Raw genomic sequence first — 21,963 nt, 5'->3', positions numbered from 1 at the left:
CCACCGCCCGCCTGGCTTCGCCCCACACGCGCCGGCCGCGGCCGCCCCCGGGGAGTTCGGGGAGCGCGCGGAGCGCAGGTCCCGCGGCGGCGGCGGCGGCGGCGCGGCGCGGCGCGGCTCAGGCGGCGGAGCGGGCGGCCGCGGGCGCCGCCGCCTCCTCCTCCATGGCTGTTTACCCGGCTGCATTGTGGGAGTTTGACCTCCGCCGCCGCCAACCGCCGCCTCAGCTTGCGCCGCCGCCGCCGCCGCCGCGCACGCCATGGGAGCCGTGACTGACGGTGAGGCCCGCTCCCTGCCGCTCCGGCCCGCTCCCCGGGGCCGCGCGGCCTCCCCGGCCCCCGCCGCCGCCTGCCCCGAGACCCCCGGCCTCCCCCGCCGCTTCCGGGAGCCCCTTGGCCTCCCCGATCGGGCCCCTCGGAGACCCGGGCTTTCCCGGCCGCTTCCCCCGAGCCCTTGGGCCTCTCCCCGGAGCCCTCCCAGTCCCCCTCGGAGCCCCGCGAACTCCGCGGCCCGCTCTCCCGAGGCCGTGCGGGGCTTGGGGAGGGTGCGCTGGGAGGATCGTCGAGGGGCCGGGAGCACACGTGGGGGCCCGGGGAGGCCGGCAGCTATGCGCGGGCGGATGGTACCCGGAAGGGGTCCAGGCTGTCGGAGGATGTGGTGAGGGAGCACTGGGTGGGGGTGATGGGGCCCGAGGGGCGGCGAAGGGGAGGAAGGGGTGGAGGCCTTGCAGCCGGGGGTCCGGAGGACCTTTGGAGAGCTGAAAGGGAGTGGGAACTCCGGGGATGGGCCGAGGGTTTCGGGCCAAGTCGGAAAGAAGGGAGTCCCGGGACAATAGTACCAGGGGTGGCAGCGCACAGAGAGTGATACCTGGAGGAGTCCTCTGGACAGACTGGGAAGGTCCCCCAGACCATGGGGTGGATCGCACTGAGGCCTGAGAACTAGCCCTGGCTTGGGGGTAGCGAGAGGGAGCTGGGGACAGTATCTAAAAAGAGTAGATGTGGACGGGGTGGCCGGAGGACAGCCAGGGACTGTGCCTGGGGTATTAAGAGGAGCCAGTATAGGGATGGGGCCACCTACGGTAGATCAGGACACTAGAAGATTCGTTTGTGTGTATGTCTTGGGGAGGGTGGTTTGTCTGCTGGAATGGAGTTGGGGGAGGGGCAGGGACTGGGTTTCTGGAAAGTTGTGAGGACAGATTAGGAGGTCCCTCCATGTAAGGAGGGGCCCAGGGGCTGGTCTACAGATTGAGAGCAGAAATAGAGTGACACCTTGGGGAAGGTGGACAAGCATGATGGGCAACTGGAGGGAGAATCTAAGAAGGTATCCAGTTAAGGAGTAAGGAAGTCCTTTGACATTTGGGAAGGGGCGACCTAGGGGTGCAGGGTCTATTTGAAGAAAGAGTGGCCACTAACCTTAGATGCCTATAGAGAGGCCATTTCTGAAGAGTGGGAGGTAGACAGAGTTTCTGCCTTGAAGGACCAGGCCACTGGGGGGAAGAGTAATAGGCCCAAATTTGTGATCATGATGAGGAGTAATGAAGTGAAGTCTCTTCAAGGTCCAGTTAAAACTTCGCTGCATTCCAGTTTCATTTATTCAGTAGATATTTATCCCACCTGGGCTAGGCCTTGGGCTTAACAGCCCAGAACCAACAGGCAAGACCTTTTCCTCCTCTGAGGTCACAGTCTGGTGGGAAAAACACATGAGATAATTAGTTTTCACTGTGGCAAACGTTACTACAGAGGAAGTTCAAGGTTCGGAACTGTAGAAGCATGTAACAAAGATTGCTTATCCATTCTCAGAGATCAGAAAGCCTCCCTGAGGGCCTCCCTGGTGGCGCAGTGGTTAAGAGTCCGCCTGCCGATGCAGGGGATACGGGTTCGTGCCCCGGTCTGGGAGGATCCCATATGCCGCGGAGCGGCTGGGCCCGTGAGCCATGGCCGCTGGGCCTGCGCGTCCGGAGCCTGTGCTCCGCAACGGGAGAGGCCACAACAGTGAGAGGCCCACATACCGCAAAAAGAAAAAAAAAGAAAAAAAAAAAAAGCCTCCCTGAAAAAGTTCCTCTTAATCCCGTTTTTTGAAGGAAAACTAGATGTAGTTGGCTTGGTATGCCAGGTGGAGAACTACTTGTGCAAAGGCCACAAAGCATTGGAAGAACTCAAAGATGGTAAGTATTGGCTAGAAGTTAGAAAGTTATGAGCCAGAAATTTTTGAGGGCAATGGGAAACCATTAAAAATTTTCTTAGCATTGGTGGGATGTTATCAGATTTGCATCAAAAACAACCACCACACTCTACTATGTGAAAAGTGACGAGGGGAAGGGAAAGTGAGGAGTTAAGTAAGTGGCCTCTCTCCTTTCTACCATCTATATAGTATGTTAGTATGTCAAGCATGTTCTAATTATTATCCCCACTTTACAGATGACACTGGGACACAACGAGGTGAAGTAACTTGCCCCAGGTTGCACAGGTAGCAAGTTACAGAGCCTGAGCTCCACATCAAGCAGTCTGGCTCAGAGTTCTTCCTCTTCCCCCTTGTGCATCCTGTCTCTGAGCTACAGCTGCCATGGTCCTAGTGAGAGATGATGGAGGCTGGGACCAAGAGGGACTGCAGAGAAGTAGACAGGCGGGAGAGAAATTTATGAGGTCAAATGTCAGGAGATCGAATGGATATGAGGGGAAGGGCCGAGGACTACCCCTGGTTTCTGATTGGAAACTTCTCTATTCATTGAAGTAGGCAACGGCAGGGGAGAGAGGTTTTGTCAGAAGGGAAATGGAGAGGGAAGATGAGTTCTAGTAAACGCACTGATTGCAGTCAAATGCTCCCTACATCCAAAGAGGCCATCAGAATCCGCACTCTGCCACTTAAAAGCAGTCTGACCGGGCTTCCCTGGTGGCGCAGTGGTTGAGAGTCCGCCTGCCGATGCAGGGGACACGGGTTCGTGCCCCGGTCCGGGAAGATCCCACATGCCGCAGAGCGGCTGGGCCCGTGAGCCATGGCCGCTGAGCCTGCGCGTCCGGAGCCTGTGCTCTGCAACGGGAGAGGCCACAGCAGTGAGAGGCCCGCGTACCGCAAAAAATAAAAGCAGTCTGACCTTGTGCAGGTTAATTAACCTCTTTGAGCCTCACTTTCATTCCTTGTAAATGGGGATAATAATACAGTCTACCTCATAGGCTGGTTTTGAGAATTAGATGCAGTAAAAGTTGTGAAATGCTTTGCACTGCATCTGATACATAGTAATGTTCAGTAAATACTATTAAATGTAAGAGTTGGTTTACTTGCCTCTCCTCCACTTTCCTTTGATGAGGACTGTGCCTTCTCCCTCTCTTTTATCTGTGCAGGTTGCCATTCCCTGCCTTTTCTGCCTGGTGACTGCCCATTTATTCTTCAGGACTCACATCAAATATTCTCTGCTCTTAACCAGTTGATCTTTCACCTATTAACCATATTATCTTATGTATATTTCTGCTCTAGCCCTTAATACTTAATTTACTTATATGGCATATTCCAGAAAATATTTAAAGCAGCTCATTATAATGAGAAAACGTTAAAATAAATGGATGAGGAAACAAGGCAAAAAGATCACGACTAGTAAAAACAAGAAGTTAGAAGTGGGGTGATCCTTGTAATCGGGGTCAAATCTGTGTGTTAATTAAAGGTGCAAGTGACTTGTTTCCCTAGCTGTCCATACCAAGAGGCAGGACCTAGGCCATCCTGTGATCTAGTGTTCATGAGAGCAGGAAGGCAACACTAGATAGATAGATACCCAGGACAAGCAGTGGGGTTTTTTTGTTTTGTTTTTTTAAATTTTTTTAAATTTTTTTTTTAATTTAAACACTGAAAAATAAGCTTCTCTTTAGGGTCCTCATAAAGAAAAGCCAGTGTCATATCCTTAACCTGTTTTTAGCACTGAGGATCATAAAACTGTTTTTTAGCACATGCCTTACTAGGTCAAAGAAGGCTAAATCACAACTTAGAAAGGCATTCCAAAGCAGATAGACCATGTGGTTTAGGTGAAGAACTCTGCTGGTCTGCCTTACTTCAGAGCAAGGTTTTTTGGCTTTTTTTGTTTTAAGAATTATCTAGACCATAGAGGAAAGGACAAGCCACAACTTCTTTAGGTAATCTTGGTAAACTTGATTTTCCTCAGCTGAGCTTTTGGTAAGAATCAAGCAGGAGTGAGTGATACATAATGTAAATATCTATTACATGCCTCCCAAGCACAGTGCTGGTTATAACAGTAGACTGTATAGAGGAAGGCCCGACTCTCACTTGGGGGAGGGAAGCAACAGCGTGCAATCAAGTAAGTAAGATAATTTCTGAGAAAGAGCATAATTTGGTTCTGAGAATGAACTAGATGGAATAAGAGAGAGTAATGGGGGAGGGCTGTGGAGAGTTAGGTTAAAATCAGGTGCTCAGGTGTGACCTCTGATAAGTGATGTTTACGATAAGACCTGAAGGGGTCCGCTGCCACATGAACAGCCAAGGAAAGTATTCCAGATAGAGGCAACAACTAGTGCAAAGGCCTGAGGTGCAGACAAGCTCTGCGCCCTTTAAGGAAGATAGGGAAGGCCACTGGGGCTGGATCCAGGTGGACCAGGACGGGTGGGATACAAAAGGAGGTCAGAGAGCCTTGCAGGCTATGGAAAGGAGATCAGGTTCTCTTCTGCGGGCACCCGGAAGTGATCGGAGGGTTTCAAGCAGAAGAGTTAGTGATACGATACATCTTTTGGGTCATTCTGGGTTGCTGTATAGAGAATGGATTCTAGGAAGGCAAGAATGGAACCAGGGAGGCCAACGAGAAGTACTCCAAGGTGGGCTTGGATTAGGATGATGACATGACAGTCGAGGGGACTGAGGAGTGGGTGGCCTCCATATTTCTATCTTCCTCCTGAAAAGGTCTTGAAGAAGTTCCAATACCTGTCTCTGGAGACTAGAGGAGGGCTGATGTCCTCTTCCAAGTTTGAGTGCCTCGCAAGGTGCTGTGCCTTCATGTAGTCCTTACATCTGGGTTTGCATATCCAATTGGACTGGGAGCCCTTGGAGGAGAAACTTTATTTCCTGTACAAGGACACATTGGTTAATTGGAGGAACTGCCCTCTTCAAAGGGAAGGAGAGAGACGCTATATTGTTACCTATACTGAACTATAAATATTATCACCAATACCGTTGCCTTTAGATGGACAAGTGGAAGTCCTGGGAAGTTAGTGGCTTACTGTCATATAGCTAGTTATTGGCAAAGCCATTCTCTCTGCTCTGTTGCCACCCCAGCATTCTGGCTAACTGGAAAACAGTTTAGATGTTGTTACTGTTAATTTAAACTATGTTCACAGTTTGTATTTTGTATGTGTTAATTTAAAGGGTGTTAAACAGTGTTAGTACTCTGATAGAAAGCATTTCAGAAGCACTTTTTTTCAGTACAGAGAACATTAGGTATATATCTTGATATGCCAGAGCCACAGATGGGAGATGAGAAGGGGGTTGGGGAGCGGGATGTGATTGTACACTCCATTTCATAGAGCATGTTGGTTTTGACAGTGTTTTTTTTGTTGTTGTTGTTTATTAAATTAGAAAGTGTCATGCATGGATAATATGCTCGTTAAAACTTGAAAGAGTGGTTTTTAACATAGCCATGAACAATATGACAGTAATGGAATGGCACTATGACTTTTCTAATAATGTAATTGTGTATATATTCCTCTGACTGCAGAGGTGACTACTCATCTGTAAAAGGAAGATAATAATACATACTTTATAGGGTGTTTTCAAGGATAAAGCGTGATTAATATATGTAAAGCACTTCGAAGTTGAGTGACCATTTGATTGATTGTCCAAACGAGGACACTTTTCAGAGTGAAAGGAAACAAGCAAGAGGTATGGCCATCAAATAAAAGAGTGTACAAACGCTAAGTGTCTGCTGCTGCCGCTATTCCAATCTCAATTGCTGATCCAAAGTTAGATATTTGTGGCCAAGGAGTTTGCTTGGCTTTTTTTTTCACTAGTGCCAATGGATTTGCCCACTTTTTGCCCTCATCTATGGTCCCAGCACAGGGGTTTCTGAAGCAGTTCAAATATAAAATAATACTTCTTTAGCCAAGATAAAAGGTATCTCAAAGCAAGATTGGAGTTTCAACCTTGACTTTATTAGGGCCATACTCTAAACATTTAAATAAATCTAGAGAAAAACAAAGGCCCTCAACATTCATTTTTTTGCTTTTCTTTTTTTAATGTTTAATTTAATTTTGGTTTATGTAATTTACTTTGGTATCAGCAATTTATTTAGACTGGGCCTAAGTGTCTCCCGAGAGATCCATATTTACATGGAAGAATCAAACCATCTGTTTATTCTTTCCACCTGACTTCTTCGTGTCTTAATATTGTTGGCCTTAAAAGTTGGTTTAATGACTTTAAGCTTCTTGAAAGGAGGGGCTAGGTGTTATTTTACCAGGAGGAATCCAACACAATGGGATATATGTAATTCAGCTTAATAACCCATAAGCGATGGTGATCTAGTGATGACTCTTAAGAAGAATCTACACACACGTTGTTTTTACATGGCCTTCGTCTCTCCTCCAGTTAATAGGTCAAGCCAGTTTTCTTTTTTCTTGTTAACACATCATAGATTTATTGAAGAACACTGATGAGAATTTTTAATACAGAAAAAGTGAAGAAAAATACCTCAAAATGACCAATAAGCTCTCTATCCAGATAACGACGGTTGATACTGTGAGGAAGACAAATAATACACGTTAGGAAATTCAAGAAGAAATGTACCAAGCGACAAGTGAAAACCTTCCCCTCTTCACCTTCCACTGCTAATCCCACTCCCCAGAGGTAGTCAGTGTAAGGGGTTTTTTGTGTGCCCTTCCAGAATGGTTTTTAAATGCCATAAAAGGCAAAAAACACCTTCGCGGGCGTCAAACTCCTGAGTTCAAGTCCCAGCTCTCCTCCTTCTTGTGGCATTTAATTTGGACAAATAACTTTCAGCTCCTTCATTGGTAAATAGGGGTAACATCCACTTTATAGGGCTCTTGTGAGGATAACTTAGCATATTATAAGCGTTATGTGTATGTTAGTTGGTGTGCTGGTATGCACGTATAAAGTTTACACAAATGTTTACATGCTCTTTTGAACTATACTTCCATAATTAATGACACATTTTTGAGTTCTTTTGGAGCTTTTTCTACCTTATTCTTTTGTGATATTCTGTTGTTGTTGTTTTTAAATTAATCTCCTTGTAAACTTTTTTTTTTTTTTTTTTTTTTTTGCGGTACGCGGGCCTCTCACTTTTGTGGCCTCTCCCGTTGCGGAGCACAGGCTCCGGACGCACAGGCTCAGCGGCCACGGCTCACGGGCCCAGCCGCTCCGCGGCATGTGGGATCTTCCCGGATCGGGGCACGAACCCGTGTCCCCTGCATCGGCAGGCGGACTCCCAACCACTGCGCCACCAGGGAAGCCCAACATTTTTTTTTTTTCTGTTTTTTACTCTTACAAATAGTATGACTGGAGATATATGCATAGTTGTCTTCGTACACTTGTGGGAATCATTTCTAGAAGACAGGTCAAGGGTATATGTATTCTTAATTAAAATACATATCGCCTCATTGGTTTCCTAGTAGCTGTTTTTTCCTGTGTAATCTTATCTCCAGTTATCCCTTCCTGTGGTTTTCAGTTTGGATCCAGAATGTTTAGGAACACCAAGAAAAAGCCAGTGGGGTGTTTGTGTGCCTGCAGAATTTCTTGCTAAACTGCCTTCAGAAAGGAAATGCTGATCCTCACTGTTAGATCACAGAATTGCTATTTCTTGAAAGCAGGTGAGATCGGGAGCTGTGCGGTCTAGCAGATCGGCGGGCACGCTTGATGGTAGCTTAGCCCTAGGAGGAAGTTACATAACAGGTTCTTATCACTGGTTGTCAAGCCTTGACATGTCCCTTAAGTGTTTTGGAACTTGGCTCACCATTATCTTCCAAATTGTTCTTCTCTTTCCTTTTTTCAGTATTTGCTCCAAGAAGGTATGAAAACTTGTTTTGTAATCAAGGTTTTAATAGCCACTTTGAGGGAATAACAATTAGGGGTTTTGAAAGCAGTGTTAGTCTGGGTTTAGGAGAGATTGTCCTTTCCACACTAAAATGAGAAAATTCCTTAGATGGCTGTGTCATCCAACCAGAGGCTTGGACATGGAGAGTTGGTTTAGTGACTGTAAAGCAGTCATTTCTTCCAGCCTGTTTATGGAAAATTGGGCATTAAAATCTAACCCTTTAAAAGGACTTCTTGATGTATTTCTTCTAGGTAGAAAGTGGCGTATAAGACAGGCAAGGGTCTAAAATACATCCCAGTTTTTTGAGTAAATATTTGCTTATCGCCATGCATGTGTCATAACTGATTTGAAAGTGACTTTTGAATGGCAGACATTTTGTAGATATAATTATGGCACACATATAACTGAATCCAGTAGGAAATCTTCCTACGAGCCTAAAATTAGGTGGAAAACCACCACTCTCAGAGCAGATGTTAGGTATTTTGGTTTCAAGGCTTTTCCCAGACGGTTTTGATCCTCGTGGTCAGTTAAGAAAGTAATTGGGACAACTGAGGAATGATGTTGATAACATCACTGAAATTGTTTCTAAGCCATCTTCACCATTTTTACAGGTGGACCAAGGCCCGCCAGGATTAATATTAGCATCCAGATTGCTTACAGAGAGTTTCAGCATGATAATTTATGGAGTCAATGTATATAGTAAACAGAACATGTTTAGGTGTGTTCAATCTAGAGCTAATTGAGGAGGTACCATTAAAAATAACAATGCTGGTATCACACACGCTGGGAACCATCAGCAGCTGGCCATCTTTAAATTTAAAAAGAACAGAGGATGTTTTCAAACTGGCAACTTACCCTTTGGTTTTATTTTGTTGCTGTTGGAGCTGTGCTCTGTACTCTATGTATGTTATTTCAGTCATCCTCATCCCCAGAGAATTTCCTAGGCAGCAACTGCCTATGCAGTTTAAGCTAGAAATATCATGACCTTACAGTACAAAGTTTGAGACAAGCAAATTTGTGAGAAATCATAACTGGACAAAACTTTGTATGCATAATATATATCTACATGGGTATATAGATGTATCTATAGATATATCTCCAACATGTACTCACTTTTTAACATTAAGTTGTGAATTAAATTTAACATGAAGATAAGAATAACTTTTTTTTCCTTTTTTCTTTCCTACAATGAACAGGCATCATGCTTCTCTGTACACTTTTATTTCCATAAAGTTTCACAGCAGTCCTATGAAGTGGATAGTTTTATTCCCAGTTTTACAGGTGAAGTTAAAAGTTGGTCACAAACACAAAGTAAACACTGTGGACTAACCAGAACGTTGGACCCAGGTTTTGACTTCTGGCCCAGGGTCTGGCTGTGAAGAAATGCTCTGTAGACAAGAGGGATAGGACTGAAGTAGGAGAAAGACCCGTGAATGCCTGGACAGCGAATCCCCCGTTTCACCAGAACTCATCAGACTGCACTCCTCCTCGTGCCGGCCAGTGTTGGCCCTGGCCCCTGCCTTTCGTAATTTGCCTACCGGGACCTGCGATTCTAATCTCTGCTTTAATTCATGGCATTTTAGCTCGTACTGCGTATGCTTTGGTAGCCTCCTAGATGCTTCACAGCTGCGTTCCATTTTGTACACTCTGCCCTCAACTTGATCCTCCTAGAAAGTCCAGCCATGAATCTTCAGCAACTCCAACTTGTTGCCTTCCAGAGAGGTCCAAGTCTACCAGGATGGCATTTACTAGTGTGGACTCCCATAATCTGACCTCTAACTGCCTTTATGAACTTGGGTCTCGATGATATCTGTCTTCACACACATCCAGCCGCCCTGTTGTCCTAGAGTACTCACAGCCAGATCCAGCCTTGCATTCCACACCTCTGCCTTAGCTCACAGCTTTGTCCCTGCCTGCTGGGGGTGGGGATGGGGAGTAGGGAAACAACTTTAGCTTGCTTTCTTCGTTTCTAACACTTCTATTGAGGTATAATTGATATACAAAGAACTACACATACTGTGTACAATTTGATGCATTTGGGCATATACAAACACCTATGATACCATCACCACAATTATAGCTTGCTTTTTCAAACAACAGCTAACAGATTTTGAGTACCTATATGGTTCAAAAAACAAATAATATAAAAAATATTTCCCCATCTTCCAGCCTGTCCTCCAGCTCCCCACCTGATACTGCCCCAATTCCTTGATAACCCCTTTTATTAGCTTCTTGTATAGCATTCCAGGATATCTATGTGAATATAAACACATGAATATATATTCTTATTTCCCCCCATTTCTATATGAAAAGAAACATGCCGTAAATATGATTCTTCACCTTACTCTTTTAACAAGTTGTATTAAGTGGTCTCTCTCTCCCAGTACACAGATGTTTCCTCATTCTTTGTTTTTTATCGCTTCTTAGTATTCCATCATATTCTTATGTCGAAATTTATCTAACCCCCTGTTGATGAACATGTCATATTGCATATAGGCAAGTATATCTAGGATTTTGGGGTCAAAGAGTACATATTATTTGAATTTTCGATAGATACTATTAAAATGCCTTTTGGCTTTTTTGACTGATGATTTTCAAGTATCAAAAGAGCAGCTCAAAATCCTCTTTCCCTGTTCCCCCCAAGCTAAGGGAAGCTCTCCTCTTAATCTCCTGCTGTGTGTCTGTGTCACTCATTTAACAATCACAGCCTCTTCTGTGTGTGTGTGTACTCATATGGGTGTTACTTCTCCAACTAGAGTGAAGGAGCTCAGGTCTTTACTTCATGTCCTCAGAACTTAGTCCGGTACCTATGGACACATCTGCTCATTGATCAAATATTCATGTCTTTTGTACAATTAGGGAAATCTCTGCTATGGACCTGAAAATAAGATGGTTGCTGCTAGTCCTTGTTAGTGTTTTATTGAGACAAACTCTTTGGAGGGCAGATGGTCCCAGGCAGGCACCACAAATCCAATTTAAAAATCTTTATTGAGTATCAGAAATATAAAGACACAGTGTGAGAGGCTGGAGAGCAAACAGAATGAAGAAGACATAGAATGGGCCCTGACTAACCTTTTTCCCAAGTTTATTTGGCCTGTACAAGGCTTTAAACATTTTTCAAAAATTTCTGGGGCCTCCCTGGTGGCGCAGTGGTTAAGAGTCCGCCTGCCGATGCAGGGGATACGGGTTCGTGCCCTGGTCTGGGAGGATCCCATATGCCGCGGAGCGGCTGGGCCCGTGAGCCATGGCCGCTGGGCCTGCGCATCCGGAGCCTGTGCTCCGCAACGGGGGAGGCCACAACAGTGAGAGGCCCACATACCGCAAAAAGAAAAAAAAAAAAAAAAAAAAAAAAAAAAATTTCTGTAATTAGGATATTACATACATATATAAAAAGTGCGCAGATCTTAAGTATGCAGCTGAAAAGATCACAAAATGTATTTGAAACATTTTTAGTTAGTCACCAAACTTTAAAAATCTCTTGAAAAGCCAGCTCTGGTACTAGCTTCCCCCTTTATGTACTTACTCCTCAGTTTCCTTACTCCCTATTCCCTGAATTCACTTACATTTGAAATCCCTGGTCCTCAATAAAGTAGGCTGCCTGGGTATCTGAGAGGAAAATGGGGTTCCTTGGGGGCTTGGAAGATTAGAGATAAGATCAAAAAGAAACTAAACAGCCTCAATTGACCACTGGATTGCTCACCCACTGAATGTTTACTTTTAACAAAGTTAAAACATTCCTGATTTTAGAAAATCAATTTCATTTTCTGCATTTTAATCTCTTCAAGGACTGTGTTTTGTCCTTAGTCTCCTCAAATAACATTGTTGGTGGTTAAATAAGGAAAGCATTAGTTTATATTTTAAAGTGTAAAATTGAAACACTTGATGAATCTGTAGCTTGAGCCATCTGTCAAAGCCATGACTCTGAGAACAATACCTAATTCTAAAAATGTTTATCTGATGTCACAGAATAGATTTTAAAACTGGAGCCATCTGCCTTCCAAAGTTTATCTCTGTTGCACCTGCGCTCAGAAATACTTCTGCCTACACACAGAAACTATTGTTTAAAGATTTTGCTGTATTCATCCTGCAGGCTCTCCAGGAATTATTCACACTTTAAAAATTATTTTTTTTAGATGCACGCACATGGTAAAAAACAAATTCTACAAAGTCATATAAAAATTAAATCCCTTCTCATCCTGTATCTGTAATCCCTCTCACCAGAAGCAGCCACTGTTACCAGTTTCTTGTGGATTCTTCCAAAGATATTCTCTGAATACACAAACACATATATGTGATGGGCGCACATATACACACATGGCCTCCCCCTTTTCTACACAAATGGCAGCAAACTGTGTGTTTCTCTGCACCTGTTTTGTTTTCATTTTATTTAACATATCTAAGGAGATTTTTTTGATATCCATATATACATCCACACTATTCTTTTGGCTGCATATTATTACATTTAATGAATGTTTCCTAATTTATCCAGTCTCTTACTGGTGAATGTTTAGGTTTGCAATCTTTCTACCACAAGCAGCACTGTTAAGAACGTCCCTTTACATTTATCTTTGTGCGTGGGTGCACATGTATCTATAGGATGAATTCCTAGAACTGGAATAATGGGGTCAGAAAGGTATGTGCGTTTTGAATATTGTCTTATTGGTCAGCTGCCCTGCAAAGAGTGTACCAGTTTGCATTCCATCAGTGTGCGTAAGTGCGATTTCTCAACACCTTTGCCATCACTGATTAAGTGCGATTTCTCAACACCTTTGCCATCACTGATTATCAGGTCTTTGATCTTTGCCAATACGATAGATGAAAGTGATACCTTATTGTGGTTTCAATTTGCGTTTCTCTTGTTATGATCCAGCATTATCTTGTCCAGGAAGAACACTAGGTCAGGGCTGCCAGGCAGACCCTTTGGGGTCCCACCTGTTACTCATCATTATCATCTGCACTGCTTTTCTATTCCTTTTTCTCTTTTTTCTTTTCCTTGGAACAAAAGTGAGACAGACTTATTTTTAAAAAAAGTCCTCATGGGGAAAGAAACATTACAGATATAATAACTAAATTACACTTTTGGGGGGACTTCCCTGGTGGTGCAGTGGTTAAGAATCTGCCTGCCAATGCAGGGGACATAGGTTCAGAGCCCTGGTCCGGGAAGATCCCACATCCCACATGCCACGGAGCAACTAAGCCCGTGCGCCACAACTACTGAACCTGCGCGCTATAGCCCGTGTGCCATAAGTACTGAAGCCCACACGCCTAGAGCCTGTGCTCCGCAACAAGAGAAGCCACTGCAATGAGAAGCCCGCGCGCCGCAACCAAGAGTAGCCCCCGCTCGCCACAGCTAGAGAAAGCCCTTGTGCAGCAACGAAGACCCAACGCAGCCAAAAATGAATAAATAAAATAAATTTATTTTAAAAATTACACTTAAAAAAAAAAAAAAAACAGGGCTTCCCTGGTGGCGCAGTGGTTGAGAGTCCGCCTGCCGATGCAGGGGACACGGGTTCCTGACCCGGTCCGGGAAGATCCCACATGCCGCGGAGCGGCTGGGCCCGTGAGCCATGGCCGCTGAGCCTGCGCGTCCGGAGCCTGTGCTCCGCAACGGGAGAGGCCACAACAGTGAGAGGCCCGTGGTAAACCTATTCCTTTTTCTCTGACCCATCTCATTCTCTTTTCCTATTCTGCCACTACATCTTTTAAATCTTCTTTTCTTTCTTTTCCTTTTACCAGTACCTCACACCTAGTCAGAGACATGAATGCTTTAGACTTCCTTCTGTATGAACAGGTTTTTCAAAAAAAAGTTCTCCGAGAATTATTGGCTTATTTCCCTGGTAGTACCTGAAAATTATCTCTACTCAACAATCCGGCAGTAGAATGCCAGTTCTGTGAGGGCAAGGCTTTTTTCTGCTATAACCCTAGCCCCTAAAACAGTGCCTGACACAAACACTTAATAACTTTCCATATATATATATATATATATATATATATATATATAAATTTTCTTTTGGATTAATGAATGAGTAATGGTATTGGTTATTTCCCCCGAAAGTTAACAAGAGCCAGACAGTCATTTTAATTCACATTGTTCTTTCCTCCAGACGAAGTCATACGGAAGCGTCTCCTAATTGATGGAGATGGCGCTGGAGATGATCGGAGAATTAATCTGCTAGTGAAAAGTTTCATTAAATGGTGCAACTCTGGATCCCAGGAAGAGGGGTATTTCATTTTGCTGCTGTTTCTATACTACTGTCCTGGTGTGAATTTTTTAGACCATACATACAGTCCTGTTAATATTTCAAATTTTCACTCACCTTAAATGTCCAATGGAGTCAACTCGGTTAATCCAGAGTAGACTTTTCTGGTCTTCTCTTCAGAGGCCTGCTTTATGTTCATTAAAATGTGCAGAAGGCATAGTGGTAAGAAATGAAGGTGAAATTCAGACTCATTACTTTGGTCACTTTTAAAAGCAGATAAGTGTTTAGTAAGACAAAATATCTAAATGAAATTTTCTCTTTTTAACATACTAATAAAAGTTGCTGCAAGGTTTTATATTTTTGATAATTTTTTTAACTTAAAATTTTTTTCAGCATTTGAACTAGCTTTTCACATAGATAAATAATTGTATAGAGTGAAAAAATTATGAGAACAGAATTGTGAAGATAAAAACCATCTTAATCAAAACATTTTAAAAAGGATTTTAAACAAAATTCAACAAATAGTTGTTTGAATTAAGCTTATATTGCTAAGATCTACAGTCCCATCTTTGCATTTGTAACTGATACAGTTTATAAATTCAAGTAAACCACATTTGGAAAAAGAAAACATAAGGGACAGATATTCTAAATTTTTTTTAAATAAAGAAAATTATTCTCTCAGAACCTAGTATAATTTACTTGGCAAATCTGTGCCTGCATTATAATACTTCAACTGGAAATCCACAAAAATCTTTTTTCTTTTTCTCTCTTTTTTTTGTTAGATACAGCCAGTACCAACGTATGCTGAGCACACTGTCCCAATGTGAATTTTCAATGGGCAAAACTTTGCTGGTATATGATATGAATCTCAGAGAAATGGAAAATTATGAAAAAATTTACAAAGAAATAGGTAAGGAAACTTAATTGTTGTTTCTATCTGTAATTGTAATTTTTATGGTCTAAGGGAAATAATATCTGCTAACATTTTTCTTTGGTTAGTGGTAAAATAATAACAATAACAACATTAAGTGAAAGAATGTATTCTAAAATGATAATGTAATACTTTGGGTTACAGCTATTTTTTAAATGCCAGCATCTATTTTATTAGCAATGAAACTTAATTTAAAAACATATTTTTAAATTGAAAATGCGGGGAGATTATACATGTTGTTATAACTATCTTAAAAAAAAAATAACCTTTTATTAGAATGTAGCATTGCTGGAGCACATGAAAAAATTGCTGAGTGCAAAAAGCAAATTCTGCAAGCAAAACGAATACGAAAAAATCGCCAAGGTAAGGGTTTTGTGGGATTTAGTGTGCAAATACTTTATTACTGACTAGTATTTTCATGCAGTTTTTAACATTGTGAGGGGAAACCTTCAGCTAGAATCAACCTGAATTATAAAAAAGAATTATGAGTCAAACTTAATTCTTTAAAACTATATTATTCTTTAAAATAGCAGAGAAGGAAGGTCATGCTGAAAAAAACATTTGTTGTTGTTGGACTGTATTGGTTAAACAAGTGTTTCTTTTATTTGTTTTTTTTTGTTGTTGTTGTTGTTTTTACTGTACTCAGATCCCTTTGCCTAAATAGTGTTATGGTTAATGAGCAAAGGTAATTTATTTAGGGTTTTTTTGGGGGTTTTTTTGTTTGTTTAATGGAACTACTTTCAAAAAACAGAAAAGAATTTAAGCCCAGTGAATTTTTTTATATATATAAATTTATTTATGGCTGCGTTGGGTCTTAGCTGTTGAGCCTGGGCTTCTCCTTGTGGTGGCTTCTCTTGTTGCGGAGCACGGGCTCTAGGCGCACGGGGGTTGTGGTGCACCACGGCATGTGGGATCTTCCCGGACCAGGGCTGGAACCCGTGTCTCCTGCATTGGCAAGCGGATTCTTAACCACCGTGCCACCAGGGAAGTCCATAAGCCCAGTGAATTTTTATTAAGCACAATGCAAGCAAACATTTACAAGCTGCCTAAATTTCTAATAAGAGGAAAGATAAAGCTTAGTTTTGTTCTGATCTCTTGTTTTTATTTAGCGTCTATTTTAGTCCATAATAACTATTTCAAAATAATTTTAATGGCAGGGCATTGTTCCTCCTATAATGTAAATTGAAAGAAAGATAAAAAAAATATAATGTGTAGTCACAATTGTGACATATAAATGCAAAACTACAAGTATATAGAGAATGTTAATGGTTATTTTGGAGTTGTGGGGGTTTTATGACTTAGGGATTTTTTGTGGGTTTTTTTCTTTTTTTTACACTGTAATCCAAAAAATTTTTTATTAAAAATCACACTTATGGGCTTCCCTGGTGGTGCAGTGGTTGAGAGTCCGCCTGCTGATGCAGGGGACACGGGTTCGTGCCCCGGTCCGGGAAGATCCCACATGCCACGGAGCAGCTGGGCCCGTGAGCCATGGCCGCTGAGCCTGCGCGTCCGGAGCCTGTGCTCCGCAACGGGAGAGGCCACAACAGTGAGAGGCCCGCGTACAGAAAAAAAAAAAAAAAAAAATCACACTTATAGCGAATTAATACACTGATTGCCAAAACAATGACTTTTACTTTTTTTTTCGCATTTTTTAAGTTTGTTTTTTTTTAACACCTTTATTGGAGTATAATTGCTTTACAATGGTGTGTTAGTTTCTGCTTTATAACAAAGCGAATCAGCTATACATATACATATATCCCCATATCTCCACCATCTTGCATCTGCCTCCCGCCCTCCATGCCACCCCTCTAGGTGGTCACAAAGGACCGAGCTGATCTCCCTGTGCTATGTGGCTGCTTCCCACTAGCTACCTATTTTACATTTGGTAGTGTATATATGTCCATGCCAGTCTCTCACTTCGTCCCAGCTTACCCTTCCCCCTCCCTGTGTCCTTGACTCCATTCTCTACGTCTGCCTCTTTATTCCTGTCCTGACCCTAGGTTTTTCAGAACCTTTTTTTTTTTAGATTCCATATATATGTGCTAGCATACGGTATTCGTTTTTCTCTTTCTGACTTACTTCACTCTGTATGACAGACTCTAGGGCCATCCACCTCACTACAAATAACTCAGTTTTATTTCTTTTTATGGCTGAGTAATATTCCATTGTATATATGTGCCACATCTTCTTTATCCATTCATCTGTCGATGGACACTTAGGTTGCTTCCATATCCTGGCTATTGTAAATAGAGCTGCAATGAACATTGTGGTACATGAACCTTTTTTTTTTTTAATTAATTAATTTATTTTTTGGCTATGTTGGGTCTTCCTTTCTGTACGAGGGCTTTCTCTAGTTGTGGCAAGCGGGGGCCACTTTTCATCGCGGTGCACGGGCCTCTCACTATCGCGGCCTCTCCTGGTGCAGAGCACAGGCTTCCAGACACGCAGGCTCAGCAGCTGTGGCTCACGGGCCCAGTTGCTCCGCGGAACGTGGGATCTTCCCAGACCAGGGCTCGAACCCATGTCCCCTGCATTGGCAGGCAGATTCTCAACCACTGAGCCACCAGGGAAGCCCTGTGGTACATGACTCTTGAATTTTACTTTTTAATGAGCTAATTAAGATATTTAATTCCTAATTCCTTATTTTTATTTTTTTTAATTTTTTTTCTGCGGTATGCGGGCCCCTCACTGTTGTGGCCTCTCCTGTTCCGGAGCACAGGCTCTGGATGCGCAGGCTCAGCGGCCATGGCTCAAGGGCCCAGCCGCTCCGCGGCATGTGGGATCTTCCCGGACCGGGGTACGAACCCGTGTCCCCTGCATCGGCAGGCAGACTCTCAACCACTGCGCCACCGTGGAAAACCCCTAATTCCTTATTTTTAAAAGGTGGTTTGTGAATTCAGTCTAAAATGCATGTGGTCAGGTTGCAGTGGCCAATTTAGAGCAGGATATACCAACTTACTTAAGAATTAACGTCAATTTACAGTATTTTTTATTGATTAAAGAGACTTTTAAATAAATGTGCCACATATCATTTCATAGGAAAACTTAACAGGAGTTACATGACTTATCTTGGAGTTCTCAGTGGAGCAGAAACAAAGTTCCTGAACTATAAATCATTTCTAAGTTTATGAGATCTTTACCTTTGAAATGAGTGAGAAGTATAATTTTCTGTTGTCTAAGATCTGAAATTAATGGTAGGAGATAGATATATAGATATATAGATATATACACCTTGCTGATCTTCTATTTGCTGGGCAAATAGGGAATAAGATCCTCTTCAGAATCAGTTCACTTGATGATCAATAATGACTTAAGTTCACTTACGTTTATGCTAGCCTCTTGTATTCTGCCCAGGCATAGGTAAATGGAAAAACAGAGTGGAGGTAAAATCCTTGTTTGGAATACTGTTGAAGTCATGTATCCTTGAAATTATAATTCGATCAAGAGAAACTGACGATACTCTGTCCATCCTTCAGTGTTTCCACTTCTTTATGTACTAAGAAAGTGAATAGGAGAGACCTGTGATGTTAGACATTTTGGTTTGATAATAAGTTTCAAAAAACCTTATTTTAGTAAACATTTTTATATCTTTCAGAATATGATGCATTGGCAAAAGTGATCCAGCGTCATCCAGACAGGCATGAGACATTAAAGTAAGTTCAGAGTTTTACTCTTAAAGGAACTAATCTTTATACGTAAATGTTTACATACTTGTCTATGCATTCCATTTTTGTGGGAGTACATCATCGAAAGGAGGAGCCCGATCTTCAATAAAAAGAATTAACTAGATAAACACTTTTTAAACACAGATCTCAAAAACAATTAGTGAAAGGAAAACAGAAGACATATACAATGAATTTTAAATTATTCCTAAGTTTCGGAAATACATACAGAATAATAACCATTTATAAAAGTTAGGGCTCCCCAAATATTATATACTTATACTGTATATTATTTAGAGGTACAAATATATGTGTAAAAAAGGATTAGAATGATATAGTGACTGCCTGAATGGGGAGTAGAGGAGGAGAAAAAGGCCCGGTTCAGAGGGCCAGGGGTAAAGGTCAAAGGGTATTTCAAGTTAATCTGCAATTTACCAAAAAAAAAAAAAAAAAACAGACTTGAAATAAGTATGACAAAATGTTAAAAGTTACCAACTCTTGGGGTTTGATATCCTATTATCAAGTTTTTCTATACTTTAAAAGTTACCTAAAATTTAATTTTAATGAAAATTAGTGCATATTTAGAAGTTAAGAAATCACCCTTAGTTTTAAGAGTCTCATCATAATGGAGTATTATAACTCCTTATCTTTTATTTTTAAAATAAATACTATTTAGTAACTAAAAAGTTAGATATTAATTATGAATTCTGTTCCCCCAATTAGCAAAATATAACACTATTTTATTTTTTTCAGGGAACTAGAGGCTCTGGGAAAAGAATTAGAGCATCTTTCACATATTAAAGAAAGTGTTGAAGATAAGGTATTTGCATGTGATATATGTTAGCCTTTGTGTTCTGTATAGGTTTATGGATCAATGTGTATTAATTTTTTTTCTTATTAACACAGCTAGAATTGAGAAGGAAACAGTTTCACGTTCTTCTCAGTACCATCCATGAACTTCAGCAAACACTGGAAAGTAAGTAACAAGAGTCGCAAAATGAATGTGAAGATTTTTAAATGATCAGAGGCATGTCTTCTAAAATATACATTTTAAAGAGAGTGCACCTTCAGTTTCAGAACAGGAGTATAGCTGGATGACATTAGAAGGTACTCATGTTGTTCACCTTTCTGATTATATGCGGAAAAGCCTGAATAGGTATGATTTGAATACCTGTCTAGTGGTTTGTAAATTAAGAGAAATTTAAGCATGATAGATTTGGAACTGTTCTTGGTTTACTGTAGTACATTGCTATAAAGTAACAATTCAGGACCCAGGCAGGCAACAAGTGAAATAATCAATGCATAAATACATTTGCATTCTCAATGAACTAGGTGCTTTGGGGACCAGGGGACTTGCTCTTTGTATTGACTAAAGCCAATTTTTGTGTTTTCTGATCTTCTGATTGTTTGCAAAGAAGCCTAAGACCTAGATTTTTTTTTTAAGTGAAGTCTATCACATAAATTTTGCATTTTGATTCAACTAATAACAACAACCAAAACAGGACTTTTAAAACCAAACCCAGTTGTGTGGGTCAATTACAGTCACAGGCGGCCATTTTGCCATTTTTGCTTTAAATATATTCGCTAATAAAGGATAAAAGTGTTTTCATGTATTCATTAAACATATAATTTAAGCAAATTTGATTAAAGTTTTATGTTTCTTTCTCAACTGCAGATGATGAAAAGCTCTCAGAGGTAGAAGAAGCTCAAGAAACAAGCATGGAAACTGATCCTAAACCATAGACCAACTAATCACTCACCATTCCCAAGAATATTGAAGTAGCAACATGATCTTAGTGTGTTCAGAATTTGTTGTGCTCTTGAGACATTTAAAGTTTTGGCAGTGAACTACGTTGCTTTTAAATTTTAATGCACAGTTCATTCATATTTCTTCACACAAAGGGAGATGACTTCATTATATATTTGTTTTTATTGAAATGCCTTTTTTATACTTAAAAGATAGGAAGCATGGGCTTCCCTGGTGGCGCAGTGGTTGGGAGTCCGCCTGCCGATGCAGGGGACACGGGTTCGTGCCCCGGTCCGGGAAGATCCCACATGCCGCGGAGCGGCTGGGCCCGTGAGCCATGGCCGCTGAGCCTGTGCGTCCAGAGCTTGTGCTCCGCAACGGGAGAGGCCACAACAGTGAGAGGCCCGCGAACAGCAAGAAAAAAAAAAAACAAACAAACAAACAAAAAAAAAGATAGGAAGCAACATCCAAAAATGATTAATGAAATGTTTTCAAGCCAGATATGTTAGTGCTCATTGGTATTCTAGGTAGTTTTTAACTGGTAACATTGATTTGCTCACAAAATAAGTGGAAGATAGTGAGAAGGTGGCATTTCTAGGATGTACCTGAGAAAATTAGTCAATTTCTGGAAATCGTTACCACTTTTGAAAATGAAGTCCATGAATAGGCTCTCAGGAGGGCTGTGAACTTATGAAATTATGTACAAAATGTTTGTGGTGTATGCTTATTGTGGGAGAGGTTCCATGATATTAAGAATCACTGATATCAGAGAAAGTAAATCAATATGCAAAACTTTCTAGATCTCTGTCCTTAATACTTGAGCAATGTGGTTTTTAAATGTTTTGTTGAAATGTTTTCTCTCTATCATTTTGTTCTGTAGGAGTCATTTTCAAGAGTCTTGCAAAAAGGATTTCATGATCTTTTTAAAAAATTAGGGGCCTCCCTGGTGGCGCAGTGGTTAAGAGTCCGCCTGCAGATGCAGGGGATACGGGTTCGTGCCCCGGTCTGGGAGGATCCCATATGCCGCGGAGCGGCTGGGCCCGTGAGCCATGGCCGCTGGGCCTGCGCATCCGGAGCCTGTGCTCCGCAACGGGAGAGGCCACAACAGTGAGAGGCCCACATACCGCAAAAAGAAAAAAAAAAAAAAAAAAAAAAAAATTAAGCCAGGTCTGAATCACTTATAATTGTCTTAAGTATTGAATTACATGTCTATTACTTGTTAGGGTCTATCCTTATCCATTTATTTTAGTGCAGAAACATGGCATTTTGCATGAATCATACCTTAATAATGCTACATTTTTGTAATTTTGATACAAACTCGTATCTTTAAAAACGAAAGTTTAAAGTTAGCTCAATAGTAGTCACAGTGAAAGTGTCAAAATACTTTT

The 21,963-nt window shown here is 41.7% G+C and overlaps 1 protein-coding gene across 3 annotated transcripts; it reads left to right on the top strand.

The window, feature by feature from the left end:
* Positions 1-147: 147 nt before the first annotated feature.
* On the top strand, positions 148-21,371 carry THOC7 (THO complex subunit 7). 3 transcript variants are annotated; one of them, XR_009533570.1, is made up of 9 exons: positions 148-278; positions 2,081-2,164; positions 14,140-14,257; positions 15,018-15,145; positions 15,443-15,529; positions 18,762-18,819; positions 19,582-19,648; positions 19,739-19,804; positions 20,504-20,533. XR_009533570.1 is itself a non-coding variant. In XM_060110336.1 (9 exons), the coding sequence occupies exons 1-9, from the start codon at positions 260-262 to the stop codon at positions 20,569-20,571; spliced, it is 699 nt and encodes a 232-aa protein (XP_059966319.1). In that variant the 5' UTR covers positions 156-259; the 3' UTR covers positions 20,572-21,371. The 3 variants fall into 3 exon arrangements, 2 of the variants coding, with proteins under 2 accessions (XP_059966319.1, XP_059966321.1); XM_060110336.1 differs by having other exon boundaries at positions 156-278; positions 19,735-19,804; positions 20,504-21,371; XM_060110338.1 differs by lacking the exon at positions 2,081-2,164 and adding an exon at positions 9,232-9,316 and having other exon boundaries at positions 182-278; positions 19,735-19,804; positions 20,504-21,371.
* Positions 21,372-21,963: the final 592 nt, after the last annotated feature.

This window comes from Mesoplodon densirostris, chromosome 10, assembly GCF_025265405.1.
Source record: "Mesoplodon densirostris isolate mMesDen1 chromosome 10, mMesDen1 primary haplotype, whole genome shotgun sequence".
Classification (NCBI taxonomy): domain Eukaryota; kingdom Metazoa; phylum Chordata; class Mammalia; order Artiodactyla; family Ziphiidae; genus Mesoplodon; species Mesoplodon densirostris.
Note: the sequence above shows the minus strand (reverse complement) of the source record. Positions and strands in the feature narration are given on the sequence as shown.